The 21,900-nt window shown below is 39.4% G+C and overlaps 1 protein-coding gene and 1 non-coding gene across 3 annotated transcripts in view; both read right to left on the bottom strand.

Annotated features, from left to right (window-relative positions):
* Nucleotides 1-21,900, bottom strand: part of Pir (pirin) — a 98,276-nt gene that overhangs the window by 67,666 nt on the left and 8,710 nt on the right. For both annotated transcript variants that reach the window (XM_021153257.1, XM_029473315.1), the window contains exons 3-4: nt 19,688-19,780; nt 3,926-4,009 (exon numbers count right to left, since the gene is read on the bottom strand). In XM_021153257.1, coding sequence (XP_021008916.1) covers nt 3,926-4,009; nt 19,688-19,780 — 177 coding nt within the window. The remainder of the gene's footprint in view (nt 1-3,925; nt 4,010-19,687; nt 19,781-21,900) is intronic.
* On the bottom strand, nt 16,677-16,806 carry LOC115030183. The gene has a single exon (XR_003835803.1). It is a non-coding gene; the product is annotated as a small nucleolar RNA SNORA17 (small nucleolar RNA).

Below are 21,900 nucleotides of genomic sequence, written 5' to 3'. Positions count from 1 at the left end.
AGTAAAGAGTGATCAGGATTGTTCCTGAGTAGGAAACACAACTTTGGGAGAGTCAATTTCCTGACGCAGAGTGGAATCCCCAGGGAGGAATGTACCAGTGAGCAGCTAACATGTCCATCAGATGAGGAATGTGTATGTGAGACTAGATAGACATGGGAAAGCCCTCAGCATCCCCTAACCTACAAATGGTAAGCTTGTACCTGTAGGCATACAATTACAGTAATGGAGCCCTCACTACTGAGAGAATCAATTGTTGCCTTTGGCTGTTAGGCAGATAGTTCAAGTGGGGTTTCTTTGTTTGTTTACATCTTTGAGAGCATGCTGGAGGCCCGTTCCAAGCACTAGCCACAGACACTGAGGATGCAGGGTTGGAACATGATAGATCCATTTTCTGCTTGTTTTAGCTTGGATTCACCCATACAAGACCATGAAACAAGGACCTACGTGCAGGGTGTTTAGTTGGAAAGGGATACAGAAAGCAAAATAGAGGAAGTAGGGCAAAGGGAAAAGGCAAAGAGGAGTGAGTGTTCATGAGCAAGTTACAGCTCTGGGGCCTGGGGCTTAGGCCCACTGGGAACCATGTAGATAAACTTCAGAATCATTGTACAGAAGCCAGAGACTACTAAAATATTTAGATTCCACTTGGCATCCATTAGTGACCAAGAGCCTCTGAGAGAGACCCAACAATGCATGCACAGATGGGGTGCTGTGTATGGATACATAGGGACTGTCACCACCTGAACTCTGAAGAGGCCCATCAGCACTATCTTTCACCCAGCCCTTGGAGAGGGAAAAAAAAAAAACCTAACACAGCTACTCAAACTAATTAGTGTCATTATCCCTGTGCTTGGTTGATACTGTGAAGAACAACAAGAGTTCTACCCGTGTACATGAGGTGGGTCAAGTTGCCTTACCTGAGGGTTCAGCTATTAGGCTGAAACCCAAAGGAAGCATGGACAATGGGAAAGAAATGGGAGGAGAAGTCCATAAAGCAGCTGGAGATAAGTCTGAGGACCTGAAAGAAAACCACTACCTGGCTTGGAGATTTCTTTACTTCATTGTAATGTAGTAAAGAAATCTCCTGCATCCTCAGTGTCTGTGGCTAGTGCTTGGAACGGGCCTCCAGCATGCTCTCAAATATATAAACAAACAAAGAAACCCCACTTTAGAACTATCTGCCTAACAGCCAAAGACAACAATTGATTCTCTCAGTAGTCTAACTACATTTCTTTCCATTCTGTTTGAAAAGGCCGACTGAACCTTCTAATGGAGGGATCCAGTGTTTTCTGTCTGACAACAGCTAGAGCAATTGGTGTTCCTCAAGGGCCTCTTCCTATTTCAAAAGCATCTTCCTACTCCACTAGAACTTCCTCTATCAGTATTTTTACATATTCTTCTTTAAAAACTTTACATATATACAATGTATCTTAACAATATCCAACTCAAATCCCCCCTCCCATTTTGTCTATCTCTTGATTAACCTTTTAGATAAAGCATAGTTAACTCCGTTTCGAGTTCTGCTCTACCGGGAGTTTTCTTTTGCTTTCATGACAGCATTTTCCTCTTGCTTTTGTTTTTTAATTCTATTTTCTTTGAAACACAATGATCCAGTACGGGTCCTTTCCATCCCAGAAAATATGTAAATGGTCTGATATAGAGCTCCTACCTTCACAACTGACCAAAATGATCTAAGCAGTTCCAGGGGATTTAAATTATAACGTGTCACACGCAAAAGTAATATGGCACACAGTTTGAGTTTGGGCTCTTTTTTTTTTTTTTCAAATAGGTTCTTACTATCTAACCCTGGCTATGCTGAAACTCACTATGTAAACCAGCCTGGCTTCAAACTCACAGAGATCCACCTGCCTCTGCCCTGAGTGTTGGGATAAAATGTGTGTGCCACCTTGCCTAACGTTGGGTTATTGTGCTAAGTGACAACATTGAACCATGCAAATGAACTGAAACATAAATAATGAATTGTCGCAAATGCAGAACATAAATTGAGAAAGACTGAATTGAAATGGTCTTCAACTACTGAATTTGTCAGTGAGAATATCCATAAGCGACCACTTCCTGAACAGCTTCAATACAGGCTCAAGGGGAGGATACAGACAAACCAACCATGACTTCTGTGAATTGGGGAAGAAATGACAATTGGGAGAGTAACTCTTGACTACACTTGGAGAAAAGTAGAATCAAACCAAACAACAACAAAATGGAGACTAGGTAAGCACTAAAAACTGATGGGGGAGAGTGAGATGGCCCGGGGGGTAAAAAGCACTGGCTTCCAAGTGAACCTGACAACTTGGGTTCAATCCGGGGATCCACCTGATAGAAGAAGAGAGCCAACTCCCATACGTTATCCTCTGACATCTATCCATGTGCTCTAGCATGTACTTACATGCACACACATACAAATAAACAAAGACGTGTAATAAAGATTGGAAGATTTCATTTGATCCCCAGCAAAACACACACACACACACACACACACACACACACACACATATTACAGAGTGATTGAGGGGTCAAGAAAAACATGAGAAGAGAACATTCGAAAGATCTGGGTTAGTTTCCAGCCAGAATAGAAGAATCCACTAAAAGAGGGCTATGATAGCTAGTGTTCTCAGCCTGGCAGAATCTGGACTCACCTGGGAGGCAGGCCTCTGCACTTGCTATGGGGGTTAGGGGGCAACTTGAGTGTGTGAACTGATGGATAGTGCCCATCTTGAGTCAGGGCAGGACTATTCTTTAGGCAGGGGATCCTGAACTGTATGCAATAGGTGAGCACTAGCATGCATTCTTGCTCTCTGTTTCTGATTATAGATGTGATATGACCAGCTGCTTCAAGCTCTAGGAGCCTTGCCTTCCCTGCCATGGTGGACTATACCTTTCTTATGTAGCTAGACTGCTCTTAGTACCCTTGGAAAACTCAGAAGAGACCCTTGTGGTCAGCTTTGGACCCCAAACACCTGTTTCCCTGGTAATACTGCAGAAAGAAAAGCATAAGTCATGTCCCACCTTAAGATACGATATGACAAGGTAGAGGTTTGTTGAGACCCATTAAGGGAAAGCTACACCCTCCTGTCAAAAGAATGGCATATGAGTTCTACCCCTCACCTTGGATGGAGACATGGCATTCTGATTGTCTTAAAGAACCTTACATACTGGTTTTCCTCCCTTCAGAACTAATCCACTTGGGCCTGCCAATCACTTATCCACGAGACTAGCCCTCAAGAAAGCTAATTCACCAAAGGTCAGGCTAAAGAGATTGGAGGACTTAAGTATCCCCTTAATGAGATACTGAGAAGCCCCTCCGTCAGTACAATGTTTATAGATCCTCACTACTTACCCACTTTCTGAATTCCAAGTCCAAAATGCCTTGCCTTTACTTCCCTTCTACCTCTTATTTGGATGTAACCAAAAGCTAAAACATGCTTTTTCTGGACTTTTGCTCTCTTTCTCTGACGCTCCTCTCCCCTTCCAACAAGCAGCTACTTGCCAACCTCCACTGCTGAACACGCTGACTTTCTGAGACCCTCACTTAAAAGGACATGACTTTCTCTCAGCTTCTCGACCTCCACCTTTCTGGCAGCTGCCAAGGTTCACAGCTTGCCTGTGCTGTTTGTTTTCCTCTCACTTATAAATGCTACTTCTGAGTCTGTTTTTAAATTATCAATGTGACTGAAAACCAACAGACACCCCTGGTTTTTGCTGGTAATACCATGAACTGTGAACCAAAAAACAGCTCTTTCTCCTTTAAGATGCTTTTGTATTTTGTTATGGCAACAGAAAAGAAGCTAAGACTGGAGAAATCAGAGGTATTAAAGTGAGAAAGAAGTGGGAGAGAGGGTTAAAGTACTGGAAAAGTACACACAAAACCTAAGACTGTTAACCAATCAGCAATCCCCTGACATGACAGTACCTGTAGGTCTCCTGGGTTCATTTTACCAACATGTCCACAAAAGTCTTCATGCGCCATGCTGCCCCCTTCCAGAAGATAAGATACCTTTAAAAAAGAAAAGAACAGAAGAAAAAGTTGATCCTTTGACTACTGTAAAACCAGATTGTCTGGGTTCTGTATTTTGATTTGCATCAGTTCCATATTTATTTCACATATTAAACACTATCTTAGTTTGTAAAATATTCTTGCTATTTCAAGTTGCTTTTCCATTAAAATAATGGATGAAAGATATGACTAGACATTTTGCCAAAGAAAACATGCAAATGGTAGCAGATATGGGAAGAAATGCTCACCATCACTAATCAGAGAAATGGAAATCAAAACCACAACGTGACATCACCTTACACCTGCTAGGTACATACTATCAAAGTCAAAACCTAGGTGATTGTTCAAAAAATTATGAGAAAGGGGGAACCCTTATATACTGTTGGTGAGAAGTAAACTGCTCTAGCCGCCATAGGAAACAGAATGAAAGTTATTTAAAAAACAAAAACTAAAAATAGAATTGCCATGTCATCCCACTTTCTTAATCCTCAGTACAGACCCAAAACAAATCAAGTCATCATAGGAAAGACATACCAACAAACTGATGCTTACTGTAGTACCTACTTATAATACTTATAGTACTTACAACAGCCATGCTATGGAATAAGGTCTAAATAAAAATGAATAGATAATGAAAATGAGGAATATACAAAGCCTTACAAGAGAAAGATACACTGTTATTGTTTACAGTATAGATAAAGCTGGAAGATGTTGCATTCCATGAAATAAGGCAGACACAAAACAACAATTACTGCATAACCTCCCATATAAATTGAGATTAGAGAGCTGCTACTACTAAGGTTTGGAATGGGAGAAATATGGAAATGTACGTCAAAGGCCCACAATTAGATGATAAGTTCTTGGGGTCTAATGCACAACATGTGACTAGAATTAATAATATTGCATTTGATATGGTGAGGCTGGAGAGATGGCTCAGTTGGTGATGTGCATTCCATGAAATTCCAAGGACCTGAGCTTGATATCCTTAAAACACATGCAAGCCAATCAGTCACGATAGATGCTTGCAATCCCAGTGTTGGGGAGGTAAAGATAGATAGACCCCTGGGGTTTGCTGGCCAGCCAACATAGCCTAATTGAAAATCTCCAAGCGACTGAGAGGCCATGTCTCTAAGAAAGACAGGCGGTTCCTGGTTCCTGAAGAACAGCACACGCAAGGCTGGCCTCTGGCCTCTACCCACAAATAGACACATGTACATGCATGAATACACACATGATAACCTTGTGAGGTAATAATCATTCCATAATATACATATATATAATATATATGCATATATATAATATATATAATGCATATATAATATGCATATATATATATATATATATGCACCAAAGCCCTTCAATACACACATGTATTAAAATACTGCAGTGTGTGCAGTTGTCACATTATAGCATAGAGGAGCAAAGGACTGAGTGTCTGTGGAGATGTGTTCAATTTTTCCACCAAGAACTTGCTGTTAGGAGAACTAAGACAGAGAGCAACCTGAGAGACCTGATTATATGACAGGTAGGTTTACTATCTACACCACGCCTTTGAGGGAATTTCACTATGCCCCATCCTCCGAGGGGTTCAGTCCAGGAATGCCAGTGCCCATAGCCAGTTACAGTAGCACTTACCCTGACGGCCCAGGAAAGTTCATGATGGGTCTCCCACAGCCGGGCCTGAAGCACAGGTCAAAGTAAACCTGTTCTTGGATAGAGCAGGAAACCCAAAGGAAACATTTCTGACACCCAAGCCCACAGTCTCAGTGGGTACTCAAAACTGTTTATGACATATGTCAAGTCATTTCAAATTAAAGTCAATGATCCCAGATTCATGTCTTCATTCGTAGACTGCAAGACCATATTCACACAAGTGTGTACATGCTCACATTCCCAGATCCATGTCCAGAGTAAATCTAAAACTGAAGAGAAATGCTATATGTCCCACAGAGTGGACAGTAGGCACCTACAGCTGCTTAAGTTTCACTTAAATCAAACTAATAGGATTTAAAGTCAGCCCAGCAGCAGCACTAGTCAGATTGCGAGTGCTCCATAGCCTCCTGTAGCTAATGACTGCTGTAGCCAACAGCAGAGACTATAAAGCCTTTCTGTCTTTACAGAGTTCTATTTCCCACTGTGATCTAGACAAAAGAATTTGAAAATTAGATTTCAGCAATGGTGGGCATTTTGTCTCTCAAACCATTCTAATGGGCCTCTCATTTTATTATTTTATCAAAAGAAAAAAACCAACTCTAATATTCTCTTCTTTAAGGGTCTTGTAATCAAATCAGAGAAAAAGAGACATCAAAGACATACAACATTTAATTACTTCAAAGACATGGTCATTTTGTTACAGGAAATATTCAAGTTAGTACTGGAGGCTTACAATGAGTAGTGGTCATGACACAAGGCTCTCTTTGCATGCTTTATGTAAATTGGATAATTTGTGCACACCTTGTGACTCCTAAAAAGATTACCATTCAGTCTAAGCATTTGTAAAAGGCCTGTGATAGTTCTTTGCTAACGATCCACTGCAGGCTTAACAGCAATGACTGTGGACATATTCTCATAACTGGATGCATTTGTCATACACCAGCTACCTCAGTATTTTCTTTAATCCTTAATGTGATTATCCTTTTAAATTTTTGAATTTTACTTAAAGATATCATTAACGATTATTATTATATGAGTGAACCAGAAAAATGAAATCTTTGATTAAAATCGCAATATCCACTGTTGGGACTTTAATTTTCACTCAAATATACTAAATCAAATAAAAGACCTTCTTTATTTAAGAAAATCAGAACTTACAAATGAATTATCCTTGTTACCAACCTCCTAAACTAACAACTTTTACCAACTCCCTAAATCTTAACTCTGTAAAACCACACAAAGAAAAAGAATGAAAAAAATATTTTTAAAAAGAAAGTCAAAACATATTCCCAAGAGGTATGAACTGAGAAAATATTTATGAAGTTTTGAGTACCTGTGAGATACCACCTCAGCATCATCACTTAGATGTGCATGGGTGTTTTGCCTGCATCTATGCTCATGCACCATGGGCATGCTTGGGTGCTGCTGGAGGCTTGAGAGGACAGACATTCCCCTGGAACTAGACTTATGGTGGTTGACAACCACCACATGGCTTCTGGGACACCCTAAACGTGGTGACACAATACTGCTAGGTGGCATCCATGACTGAATATATAGAAGAAAGGGGTAAAAGCAACCTCTCTCTCTCTCTCTCTCTCTCTCTCTCTCTCTCTCTCTCTCTCTCTCTCTCATTCTCTCTCTCTCTCTCCTTCCTGACTTGATGCAGTTATTTGCAGTTCTTTTTTTAATTTATGAATTTAAAAAGTGTATGTGCGAGCACGGGTGCTTTTATTAGCATACAAATGGACAGTTTTTCTTGTGGCATTTTTATACCATTTTGGTTTGGTGTGCTCTTACCTTCCTCACTCCTCTCCACATCTAGTAGTTCTCCCTCCCCGCACATATGCAGGGAGCACCCCAGTACTCCCTTTTCCATGCTGCATAGTAGTTGCGGGAAGGAAAAATTGAGAACAAAGTGAAATGATGCACATGTATGAAGATGCCATGCTAACCTAAAAAGTTAATTAGTCAAGAAAGTGTCTAATATATGAGACTTAATATATGTATGGAAGATATGACAGATCAAAAATGACAGTTATATTTTACATTTGATCTTAGTCAAAAGGCCATTAAGTGATAATAATTATATGTTAAAGGAGTCAAATACAACACTACATATAAATTCATCAAATGAAATTTCATCCTGTGATTATTAATATATAGAGAGATGCCTGAACATCAATGGTGATCATCTCAAGATGATAAATGCAGGCATGTTTTATTATTAGTTCCTTTCTACAATGAATATTTTCCTTTTTTTCCCCAATAGAAACATGTATTTTATCCCGAAAACAAGGATGCCTTTTCCAACCATTAAAATGAGTGTTATTAATTAGTCTTTATAGATTTATCCCCCAGCTCACGGTTTGGACAGGAAGGTAACAACAAGTATGACTCCACATTACATGTGAGGACAATGGAACATAGACTTTCTCACATTTAATGTTCAATTTCTATGGAAGTCACTAAGGCTAGAATGGGAATAAATCACTTGACATGCAATAACTTTAAGGGGACATACAGCAAGCTTCCAGTTTTCAAAGAAGTAGCCAAACTATAAGGAGCACTGTCTATAATTGCTTTCCTGTCTTTCCTATTTACGTTTAGCTTGTAATGAATCTCCCTCTTAGGTTCTCAAAGAAGAACTTCTTAAATCATAGTCCCAGATTACTTTTAATTACTCAAGTCAAACATAAAGTCTTTCACGTTGCAAACCATAACACACACACATAATATATATATATGTATATATATACATATATGTACACATATATATATGTATGTATATATATACACACACACGTCTTTATATTATTAGTCTTTATATACAATATTTGTTTTTTTTATTATTGCCAAGTGTCATAAATGCTTGATGGCAAGTTTGCTTATGAGTTTCTGTCTGTAGAACATCTTAAAAAGAAAGAAAACCCTGGTGCAGTTACATCTGAGCGTGGAGACAAGCCACATGATCTTTTTAGGGCCTTACATAATCACAAACGCCTGGAGAACTGCCATGGGTGGTTGACGAATTGTGTTATGTTTAAGCTCAAGAGTTGTGTGTGTCCAATTAAGTAATAAGTTTGTAATCTGAACCAGGTGTTTCCTCGGAGCACTTGATATACTGTTTGGTCTCCTGTCTTCCTTTCCTCCTTCTAGTCCTTTCCATGGATCTTTACCAAGTATTTTTGTTCCCTTGTAAGTTCTTAATTCTTTGGGTGTTTTGCATTTGGAGAAAGACACAATCTCACACTGCGATAAAAGAAAAGTCATTTACCATGTAAAGTGTGAGAAAAGTGACTGTCCGAGAGAACTTTCAATGAAGCTGGAAGAATTCCCACACAAGAAAAAAGACAGTTTGTTGTTTCATTCTAGCTGCTATATAGAAAGAAGAGCAAGGAGGAGACCTGATTCTGTGTCTGGATACAAAACACGAGACTTACCCTGTAAAGCCAAAACTGTACAGTATGGGAACAACTGTATTTCCTTTTCATTTCTTTTTGCCCTAAAATTGTGAGGTTTTTTTTTTTTCCCTACTGGTAACTGGGTAGTAAAGATACCACAAGTTGAGGTCATGGCTGACAAGAGATGCCAGCAAGGAACATATTGGTAATAGAAGCTGTGAACTGTTCTCAGGGCAGGAAATCTGATGTTTGGAAAAGGAAAGAGTATTCACAACACGAGCAATCTCTCTGAACCCTGAAAAATCACTCCACTAACTCTACACATCTAACACTGATCCTATAATACACACAAGTCCCAAAAGGTTGTCATTAACAACAGTGTTTAAAAAAAATAAAACTGAAACACAGGGTGGGAACACAGTTTGGATGATCATCAAGCCAGCAAATGAAAGCAGGATGATGTTCCTCTGGTCCTACTTTGACATGGTCCTGTCATAGACCTACACAGGGGCCAGGCCTTCAAGAACTCCTGCCTCAGTACTCCCTATTGGGGGTTGGGGGGTGCTCTTTCTGCATCTAGAAGCTAGTCAGGTTTAGGCCTGCTTAGAGTCACCAGGTTACCATCTGCGAGTTGTGAGCTGCAGACAAAAGTAAAGACAGTTTGTTGTTTAGTCTTTATTTACTCTTAGAGGGATCAGTGGACTCAGATACAACATAGACCGATTAAGTTGGGCTCCTGAGGTATGGTCAGAACAAAATGATAACATGTGACCAGGAACCCAGCACATGTTCAGTAAGTTGGAGAGTGAGCACATCTGTGACTTCTCCTTGGGCAAGGATCACATCTGTAAGTCCTCCCTCACACCTTCCCACCTGCTTCCCCAGATATTCCCATGGTTCTGTTTGTCACTTCATTCAGGCCACAGTTCAAAGATCACAGACTGAAGGAAATCCTATCTCAGGCTACTCTATCCTATGCCAGATTGTTTCTTCTTCCCAGCTTTTTCACTACAGGATGCTGTCTGATAAAATTATTCATTTTATTGGCTACCTAAAAGAATATAAGATCCACGGAAGCTGGGACTTTGAAACATTTTATTAGTGTAAACAATGGATTCTATTGTGTACAGTCTACAGTCTCATCAACAGCGAATACGTGTTCCATTTCCCCACGTATCTTCACCAACATTTGTGGTTGTTTGTGGCTTTGGAGAGAGCCATAAATCTCAACCTAAGTGTGACTTGCATTTCCAGGATGGCTAAGGAGAGTCAACATCCTTTGCCTATACTTATTGGCCATTTGTACTTCTTTTGAAAACTTTCTGCTCATTTATTGCTCAGGTGAATTTTTTTGGTATCCATTTCCTGAATTCTTTATATGTTCTACATATTAATCCCTTTGACAAGGAGATTCATTTGAGGAAAAATAATTAGTGAACTTTTAATTTCCATTCTGTAGCCTGTCTCTTCACTCTGTTATTTCTTTGCCACACAGAAGCGTCTTAATTAGATGCAATCCCATTTGTCAATCCTTGCTGTTGTTTCCTGAGTCACTGGGGTTGTATTCAGAAAGTCATTGTGTATGACTACATCTTGAAGCACTTTCAACAAAGACATTTTTTAAAAACTCAACTGTACCCTAAATACAGCTGTCATTGATGATGTATTGAATACATTAATCAATCTTATATTTCATAATCTTTATGCATTTACTAAACATTTAGCCCTGGGTATATACCATAATCTACATGTGATTATTGTGGCTCACTGTCATTAAGGTTACAGCATAGCAACAGCAGAGCAAGAAATTAAATCAACATTTTTCTGTCTCTCAGAATGAAACTATTTTTCCTAGCCCATGTTGCCTCATGAATGCTGACACCATCATGGAGGTTTTATGAGCACAGTGGTTGCCTCTGAGGAGAGATATGACAGGAGATGAAACAGCAGTCAGAATTAGGTAGGGGTTTCATGAAAGAAACAAGAGGACTTTGCCAATTCAGGTGAATCAGCCATTTCCAGTAAAGATAAAATCCCAGGGCTGTATACAAAACTGAAAATAATCCTTGTGATTCCTGAAGGGATGGGATCAATTAAAAGACCCAAAGCTACAATACCCTAAGATGAGGTGACTGGTCCTTCGTTATGGACATTCAAGAGCTTTACTTAATAACATCTAGCTACAAAGAAAAAAAGAAAATCGCTTACTTTCCTCATGTCTTTCAAATCTACCCATTTCCCTTGCACCCTGAGTAAAATTTCTGACATGCATGTCAAGATTCTGTAACAATCATAGTCATAAACCTAACTACTCAGGCAAGCTGAATAACAGACTCCCTCACTACCTTCCACTTGTCCCTAGGTCTCCTGAGGAAGAAATATCCCTTCCTCTTCAAACCCAAAAGCGCAATCTTAGGATGGCTCTCTTCAAACAAAACTTCTGACTCCCTGTGTAACTCCCAGCTACCTTCTTAACTGCCATGACCTACCTCCAATAGAAAGATGTGGTGAAGGGCCTCACTTCTATTGTCAAGTATATGACTTACCGACGTCTATGACTACTCACATTTCCAGCACACAATAGTATTCTATGCCCATACAGTGGAAAAGTCAGTAACTACAACTTGGAGCTTAAGAGAGCCCCCTGCCAACTCAAAGGATGTGTGTCATGCTTCTAGTTCTCAAGCGGGGGATCTTGCCCCCTTTGGGGTCAAATTACCCTTTCACAAGAGTGACATAAGAGTCATGGATCAGATATCCTGTATATCAGATATTTAACATTAGGATTCATAACATTTTCAATAGCAAAATTACAGTTATGAAGTAGTAACCTAAATAATTTTATGGCTGTGGGTTGCCACAACATGTAGAACTATATAAAGGGTTGCAGCATTATAAAGGCTGAGAACCACTGGACTACAGTCAGGCCTGACTAAACTAGATGCAGGCTTTGCTAAGAGGTACATTGGTAAATAAGTAAGCCTTTTTGGCACAAGAGCGGTGCCTGTTCTTAAGGACCTAGTGTCATGAGACAAGGTGTTATCTGGTGAGGAAGGGGCCAGCTCTGTTGTGAACAAGAGGGGAGTTATCCCTCTTGGTTCTGACTATAGTTGAAAGCTATCATGGGAGGTACCTACAAATGAAGTGTCTGAATTTCTTTTTTATACACACTATCCTCAGCAGGTTTGAGGTTCACCCTCTTGGAGTGAAACATGTGTTCTTGGCTGTTGAGCTGTCTCTCCAGCCAGAAATAGTGTTTTAATAAGTTCTCATTATTACATCTCCCCATCTCCATATTTTCTACCTTAACATTCTAGGAAAATAGTCTGTAACTCATAAATTATTTATTATTATAATACAGTATGCATGGGATGGACAGAAAAATTCACTGAGAAATGTATCTGTTTCCTATGTGCCTGCCCTATGTTTGGTGTCATAGACCAGATTTTATTTCTAAAGCTGTTCTGGGCAACATTGGATCAGATAGACCAAGATGATCTCCTTTATGGTTTCAGGAAGCAACATAAATAAGCTTAATTCATTAGATACCACTAACTTGATCCATTCCCTCACAATACTGGAAGGTTGGAGAAACAAGAACATTACTTTGCACTTTCAGGTAGGAAAATGTGGGTCTCTGGGCCCAAACAGCATCAATTCCTGCAGTAAGTTTAACAGCAGCTCTTGACTGCTACCCACCAGATGGCAGTAGTGCTCAGAGCCTTGAGCAAAAGTTACTTAACATTTTGGAAGGACCCAGGCGACAGTTACCCTCAACTGAGAACCACTGACATAGAGAATACTCTACCAAAAGCTAAACTTCTGGGCTTAAGATGATTCTACTTTAGGCACAATTGTGTCAACCTGGGGGTTTCTGGATATAGCCGTTCCCATGAGTTCACAACTAGAGATCAATCTGGCTTGTCTTCCATGCCTTCCCTAGTAAAGACTCAAGCTTTAGATTAGATTCCATCACATGACTAAGGCCTCATTCCACCCTTACATATACAGTTTCTAAATCTGGTTGGAGTACTTGCTGTTTCTACTATATACTTTCTACCTTTACCCACACTATTTATAGAATCAATTTTATTCTTAAGGCTCTACTAAATCATCAAGTTTTTGTTTGGTTGGTTTGATTTTTGTAGCTTGAGGACAACTTATTATAGTCTACAAGAAAGATACCCCAGGGCAAGCAAGCTATAAATCATGGCAGCTGCCCCAAGGAGAAGAAAAGGGAAGAGGAGGAAAAGTAAAATCAAATAAAAAGCCATGCTCCTTGAGTTAAGCCAGCATAGAGGTTAGCCATGCAACAGTAGGCAGCCACATGGTGAGGAGGGGGTTGGCTTTAGAGGAAGAATAAGGGAGTCTAAAGTGTTAGGAAATGCATGCTTAGGAAAGAAATACAATGAAGCAAAGGGAAGGTACACTTTTCTGAGTAATTCAGAAAAGAGGGCAGGCTTACAACGCAAAGAAGCTAGCTATGCTCTGTAAGAGACTCCATTTGGCGCTGAAACTCTGGGAGGAAAAAAAACTACAGCATCTCATTAAACAGATAATTATCCCACCTCTCTAATATGGCTAAAGATGGACTGGCCTTCCTAAGGGCAGTGCTGCATTTCAGAGAAGTAGGTCCTTAGCCAGTTCATTGACTTTGCTCAGCTGGGACCTGACTAGTTAGCTCTCCACTTAAGGAAAAGGTTCTATTTTCTTTTCTTTTCTTTTTTCTTTTCTTTTTTTTTTGTAGAACATGATTTTAATATTTTCAACTGTTAATATTCAACAAATAGATTAATTATTTTAAGACATCTTGGCCATATATTTTTTCTCCATTTTTTTAACTGCTTATATCCCAACATTGTTCCCTCTGAAGTGGTAATTCTAACATCATTTAGGAGCTAGAATGAAATCGGGGTACAGATGTAAGTCATTTTCCCCATGAAAATCTGGAGGTTCTGTTCCAAAGCAGCCACCAGAGGGGATCAGTGTCTGGAATGGAGTTCTGGTCCCCACCCACAAGTATAGCTATAACCTCTGGGTAGGGGAAAAACTTGGGCTCCCTTCTGGTATTTCTGGCCAGAGAACCAAGAACATTTCTAAAACTGCTGCTTTGGGGTCCCTGCCATGTCCAGTTTCTCCAACCTGTTCTCATCATTGCCCTGCAGCCGAGGACACCCTTCCTGAAAGACTAAGGTTTAACTGAAACCTCTCACACATTTCTGATAGCACTGACAGTTTCTTCCTCACTTGGACAATAAAGCTTCTTCAAATGGACCTCTCTCATTCCTCCTTAGCCATTTCCTACATTCTGTGTAAACCCAAAGACCTCCACCCCCACATCCAAACTCATGTATATACACACACACACATACATACACAATTAAGTTATGCTTTTACTTTGGCCTTCTTTTCTATTGGTGGGATGCTATGATGGTACCCACGTAACACAGTTCTTAGAGAAACCTGCCCAGTGCAGAGGGCCAACCTCCTGATTGCACACTGCCAGATATTAGTAACTTACCTGATGAACTAGAGTTAGGACACAAACTAGCCACATTTTATCTGGAGAGAGGAGAACCAAGTCACTCATTAAGATTCTTCGGAAGTAAAGTTGCCAGTTTCTTACATGTTCGCCAGAGATGATCTCTAGGTCTATGCAAGAACCCCATCTAACTGTTCTGATGTGTGCCTTTTCTCTGTCAGCACCATCCGCTTTGGGTACAATACTTTGATGTTCTTAGTATGTTGGTACCAAGGGACATCTTAGAGTGGGAATTAATTTTGCTACATTCCTATAACCCTTTAGCTTCATCACAAACAATACCAAGTCAACATATGTTAAAATCTACATGCTTGCCTGTGATGGCAACCTCAGGACAAATCCTGAGCTCCTGCCCGCCTCCATTTAAATAACTAACCAAAGGTATATATGCCACTTTGGTCTTTTCTTTTACTAATGCATTATCTCTATATAATTTTTCTTCTTCCTTTTCAATATCTACAATTCTTATTAGTAGCCTTAAAGGTCCCAGACTGTATTAGGTCATCATAGTTCTTACAGGCAGTCTTCCTGCCCCCATTTCTATATGAATACAGCTGAGAAGCACCATAAAATAATCATTGAACAATGGACAGTCTCTGTGATATTGAAGAAGTTATAATTTCATAGTTTTCCCAAATATTTATCTTTGGCTTCTTGAGACGCACTTTCTTTTTTCTTTTCTTTCTTTTTTTTTGTGTGTGTATTTTGAGGATTCTTAATGTATATTGACATTTTGAGACGTACTTTCATATGCCAGGCTGGCCTCTAACGTTCTACTGTAGCTTAAGGATGGCTTTGAATATCTATCACCTGCCACCTCCTCCTCCTCCCAAGTGCTGGAATTTCAGGTGTGTGACACCACGCCTGGCTCAAAATGTTTTCTTTCCTTGCCAACTTTGGTGTTGAATTTAATCAAATTTTTCTTTCCAACCGGGATACAGCCATCTTGGAATGGTTTATGTTAGAAAATGGTTCGCAGCACACTTTAAGAAACAAGCTGTGTGGAGACAGGAGGGTTGAAGTCAGTAGTAAGTTTGTTAAGTGTGAATCACTAGGGCCTTTCCCTTCCTCTCCAGGATATTGTTCAGACATCGCCTGCAAATGCTGCTGGCTACCAACCAGGAATTATGAGCATTGCTTTTCTGATGGGCACACCCTTGGAAACAGGGTGGTTTTGTTCTAACAAAAACCAAGGAACCTGCTGAGGCTTGTCATGAAACTGTAAGCTATACTTCTCTGTTTAACTAATAACGACATGCACAGCATCCTAATATGTCCCTGTGAAACAGATCTGGTGGTTTACTCCTAACTTGTTTTTTTTTTTTTAATTATGGCTCCAAAAATCTTAGATAGATAGATAGATAGATAGATAGATAGATAGATAGATACATAGATAGATACATAGAGAGATAGAGAGATAGAGAGATAGAGAGATAGAGAGATAGAGAGATAGAGAGATAGATAGATAGATAGATAGATAGATAGATAGATAGATATGTAGATAGATGATAGATAGATAGATAGATAGATAGATAGATAGATAGATAGATAGATATTCATATTGGTTCTGTTCCTTTGGGGAACCCTGATTAATAATACACTTCCTCGTGTGGCTGCTGGGAACCAAATCTGGGTCCTCTGCAAGAGCAGCAAATGCTCACAACTTCCGAGTCATCTCCTCAGCTCCTGTAATATACTTTAAACAAACCTGACGCACTACCTCAGTTTTACAGGTCTGAGGCATACCCAGAAACATAAGGTTTCCAGTCCAAAACCCTGGAATGTCTTGATTCTATCATTTAAAGGTAATTTTGAAATGTACAAAATCCATTTCTCCATGAGACAGTTGAAAAACTCAAGAGTGCACAAACTATCAATACCTCTTCTTTTAAACTAAGTTTGGAAAGGCTTGCCTAATCTTCAATGTTGTTTTGGAAGCTGTAGTGTGTCACAGTATATCCCACTGTATACCGTTTGTCCAGATTTCTTTGCCTACAAATATTCACTGCAATGACTTCTTGGTCTGCCTGGAGTCATACAGCTGCTGGACTCGGCCTCATTTTTTTCAAGGACTGTTAGACTACTGATCATTCAGATGTTCACAGGTCAGAACACTGAGTGTAGACATAATCTCTCCTCTCTGCCACCTGCTGATGCACATGTGACACAGCAGCCACATCTACAAGGATTCTAGAGACAGGAATAAAGTCATTTTTAATTAGCTTCATGAAGAATGTTGAAAAGTTCTAATAGTTACATATTTTTTAAAAAATCATGATACTAGAAAAAAATCAAACAATAACAATTAATATTTCTGGGTGATGATATAATAATAGACCCCAATTATGTTCTTATTTCCAAATCATTTTATTTACTTTTTTTTATTTTATATACTAGTCAGAATTTTCAAACATGACAAGCCTTTGGAGTTTAGATTGAGCTCAAGAGAGAAAGTAGTAAGAGCCTAAGACTGACTTGGCTTTAAATGGAAGGATTCATTTTTTCATTTATAGTTTTTGAAGTTGTATTATTTTTATTTTATATGTATGAATGTTTTGTGTGTTATATACCTGCACTGTGTACATGCCTGATGCCAAATGAGGCCAGAAGAGGAATACTAGACACAACACTGTGTGATGCTCAGGATTGTTTTGAATAGAAAACATCAAAAAGCAGGAAAATATAAGAAACATGCCACTAGGATTATTACAAGAACACTGGTATGCATCATGAGAGCCAAAACAAGGAAGTGATCATCTTATTACACCTCAGCTGGCAAGAAATGAGTCGGGCATCTCTAACATCCTGAAACATCATCAAAGCTCTACAAGCATTGACTTGGCAATTAATGGTGAGTTTTCCAAGCAGAAGAACTCATAAATACAAAATCTACAAATGATAATGATAAAATGTAATTACAGCTATAATCGAAGGGAAAATTCTTAATCAAGAGAAATGGGCCAAACATGGATATTCTATGGCTAAGCTTCTTTACCAAGTTCTTTAAAGCTGAATACCATATGATTTACAAAGCAGTGCCCCCACCAGGGCACTTTACCTAACGGAAACAGAAGTTTAGCAGCCATTGTTTAATACAGTCATTGCCTTCAACAAGAGCCAGAGAAGAGTGGGCTAATCTAAGCTGAAACAATTTATAATCCTCTTGAGTATGTTAAGTCAGGCAATTCCCGACTCTAAGGAAAGAGAGTTGCTCAAGGCTACCATCGAGGTATACATGTATGTTAAACTGAACAAATCTAATGTCATTGGGACCAAATGAAGAATAAGTACCATCCTCTTGGGATTGTTTAAAAAACAATAATACTAATACTAATACTAATACTAATACTAATACTAATACTAATACTAGATACTAGATACTAGATACTAGTATACTAGATACTACTAGATACTAATGTGTAAAAAGAGCTTAAAAGATTTGGAACAGGGCAGCCAGAGTTCTAGACCTCTGGACAAAGGATTGGAATCAAATACAGGTATAAAGAAGGTGAAAGTGTGACTCTCATCATAGGTGTGAAGTAAGACAGACACAGTGCAGCCAAAGTGTTAGCAGAGAGAACTTGAAGGCAAATGTATAAACGAAGGAACACAGATCTAACTAGCCTCATCTTGTTTCTGGAAGTCTCTTGGCTAAATCTTTCCATGGTTAAATACAGTGGTCAAATCTTTCCCTGTCTGTTTTTGCTCCCTTAACTAGAATATATATGGAAGCCAAGCAGGGCTCAAGCCTTGTTCTGTCTTCTAGCAACACTCCATAACATACAGCACACCCCCAACATCTGAAAGATCAGCTTCCACCAACCCTCGTATGTTGTAAGCCCTGGATAAATATTTACTAATTCACCTCTCTCCTGAGTGCTGCAGCTGATAAGGGACAGAGCTAGCTCTTCCACAATCATGACACTGTGCGCAGCTTTCTCAATTGCTGGGGGTGAAGAGGTGGCACCAGTGCCACCATATGTAAAATGAGTGGTGTGGTCAGCTCTACCGAACCCCCACCACCAGGGCCAGCTCCACTGTGCTGCCTGGGTGAAGCTGGGGCCATGCCCTGACCAAGGATGTCCCCTCGTTCTTTAGTGGCAAAAATGAGTCACGGACATCAACACTGATTCCTGCCGCTGTGTAGCAATGAACCTAACCTAGACATGACCCTCAGCAGCAGCTGGGGCTAGGAACTTACTGTGACCCAGGTGGCAGGGCTGGCCACTCTCAATAGGTTCCTCCTCTCTACCCTTGAGTCTCCAGTTCCATTTCTCTCCATAAACCTCAAGCTGTCCCACTTCTCTTTCTCTCCCATCTGCCCACCACATACTTGCAAATTTTTATGATTCCAGCTGCAGGCTGGGCTGGAGGTTAGTGAGCCCCTGGGTGACATCGTCTTAGCAAATGGGTATCTACACCCCACCTGTGCCGTGAACCTGAAGGCAGGTCTGTGGGTAGCATGGTGGTCCACAGGTCTCTATCTGTCTTCCTCCTCCCATACTGCACTGTGTGGTAGTAAGCCAGGCTTTGCGTGTCTATGCCCCTGCCTCTGTGCCTTGGGGGAGAGGGCAGGTCTGTGGACATCCTTCTCTAGCACCATGTGGCATGGTAGAACACAGGTATCTGTCTGTCTTCTTTTTCCTGTGCTATGCTGTCTGTATTTGATTTGATTTTTATATGTCTTAAGCATAAAACAGCTTTGGCCACCAAGACAGGCATCAAGCTAGGACAAACAGAGGACTGTCATCTGCTCTGCTCCTGACTGAGAACACTGCCACCAACAAGGTGTCTTTTTCCCCATTGCCAGGGGAGCCAATTATATAATAAGCCAATTCTTGCTCTTTTTGAACTGCTGAGATAGAAATGTCAGCAGGACACAAATTAAATAATATTAAAATAGTTAATATTTAAATTTGAGTGTATTTCATATAAAAATAACTATAGCAACTATATAGCAGCCTATGGCAAGAATCTTCTAAATTAATTTTTGCCTACATTCACTGATTCTGATTGAATTTTCTATTAGAAATAAAAATCAAATTTTCAGACACACTTTTGTAGTCAAATCTTTGTACTTACTGTTTCAAATCCTCGGTGTGGATGATCAGGAAATCCTCCTGGCCTTCCTCCTTTAAATTCATCAAACAGTAAAAATGGATCCAGATTTTTCAACTGGAATAATAAAATTTGGCATGTCAGACATGGATTTTAAGTCATACTATGGGGGCTACATTCATAGACATATCTAACAAAACTCACTGAAGATTATGCAACCAGTAAGTAACCTTCTAAACTGCAAATTATATTCAGGAAGAAAGTATACCTGCACATAACAATTCATCAATTACATTAGAATTGACATTGTAGGAGGAGAGTAAAGAGTGAACAAACACCTCGTGATTGTCAACAATATAGTCAGGTAAGTCATTATCAACCTGCAACAGATTTTTAACATCACGGGGTAGGTGTTTATAAAATCAATAACTAAGCTGTGGTTATGAGTGTTTTCAAGGAAAACAACTTCACACATATGAGAACAGGTGACATCAGGAAAGCCTTTGAAAATTTGATTTTTTACTTCTAATAGAAATTTACAACCAGGGAAGTGGCTATTGAGCTGAGTCTTGAAGTCATGTTGGAGCTAATCAAATGGAAAGGAAAAAAGGACGATGGTCCAGAAAGAAGCGTGTAAGAGAGATTGGTATGCTCAGCAAAGTCTCTGCCCATCACTCATCAGAATTCCATGGGCATATAAAATTACCAGTTCCTCAATATTCTTGTACAGAAACAGGTTTTCTTCATAATTTTATGAAGGGCTTTATTCTAATAAATATTTTATTACTATAATTTAAATAAATAATGTTATTTATGAGCTTAAATAAGCCCTTAGTTTCTTCTATCAACAATAAATTACTCATATGATTGTGCACATATATGTCAATTCTTACTCTTTATTAATGGCTCAAATCGAAATTTCTGCAATGGAATAGTCTATAAATACCCATACATTATTACTAAATTGTTATTGGTCTGGATTTAAATATAATCAATCTGGTTTGGTGATTACTAAATGATCAGCTGAACTTCCAAGACTTTCTGGCTCTTGAAACTCCTCTCTTGGCTTCTCACTCACCTCTGACCCTTTCCTGCCGTTTTGCTCTATCTTAGGTATTCTCTGAGGCAGCATCTTTGACACCAACTTGGCTCTCTCATTAAAAGTTTGTGTAATTAGCAAAAAAAAAAAAGATAAAAATCAAACAAAAAGTAAATACTTAAATTAAGTCTATACTTCATTTAAAAACATGTTATCTTTAAGTCTTTAAATGTCCTTCAATAAGGAATTATAATTTTCTTCATAAAGGTTTTGTATTTTTTAATTTGTCTGGGTATCATACTCAAATAGTATCATAAACTGCATTTAAAATTACATTTTGAATAGTTTGCTATTGGGAATTATAAATATATGACTTTTGAACATTGCTAAGTTCTTATTAATTTTATTAATTGCCCTGGAGGTTCTTTTGAGTTTTATTTCCTAAGATGGTCATGGCACCAGTGTATCTATCAATAAGCTTTCCTCCAGTAGTTCATACAAATAGTTTTTGCTTGACTTAAAACCAAAAGTTGCAATTTCTCTAGGTTTTGCTGAGTCCAGCTGGCCTCTGCATCTTCTCTTTCTGGGGTTCATGTTAAAACAGCACATACATGGTCTGGCCAAACAAAGAGAAGGACACTTACCCTGGGACTCATGAGTCACACACCTAAAGATGGGTGGAAACATACAATCCTATTGCAGGAAGGGGACAAATATTTGAGAGCAAGAGTTCAACCAACACCCATGAGCAAATAGCTTAGCTTTTTCTCATTTTCAAACCTTGTACTTTCTATTTCCTTTTCCCCACAATGCTGGGGGTGGGTGGGAGATGGAAGCTGGAGTCTCACGCACACTACACAAGCACTACACCACCAAGATTAAGTCACCATCCCTAACTTACCCCTCTTTTTGCTTCTTGCCTTTCTTTTGCAAGCTAGCACCTCTTTGAGTAAAAAACGATGGTAAGAAACCGGGCAGTGATGGCACATGCCTTTAATCCCAGAACTTGGGAGGCAGAGGCAGGCAGATTTCTGAGTTCAAGGCCAGCCTGGTCTACAGAGTGAGTTCCAGGACAACCAGGGCTACACAGAGAAACCCTGTCTCGAAAAACAAAAAACAAAAACAAACAAACAAACAAACAAAACGATGGTAAAAGGTGTGTGTCGTTGTCACGTCCCTGATTTTATACAGCTGGCTG

The sequence above is a fragment of the Mus caroli genome, chromosome X, assembly GCF_900094665.2.
Source record: "Mus caroli chromosome X, CAROLI_EIJ_v1.1, whole genome shotgun sequence".
Classification (NCBI taxonomy): Eukaryota; Metazoa; Chordata; class Mammalia; order Rodentia; family Muridae; genus Mus; species Mus caroli.
The sequence above is the reverse complement of the archived record's forward strand: the minus strand, read 5'-3'. Positions and strand labels throughout refer to the sequence as shown.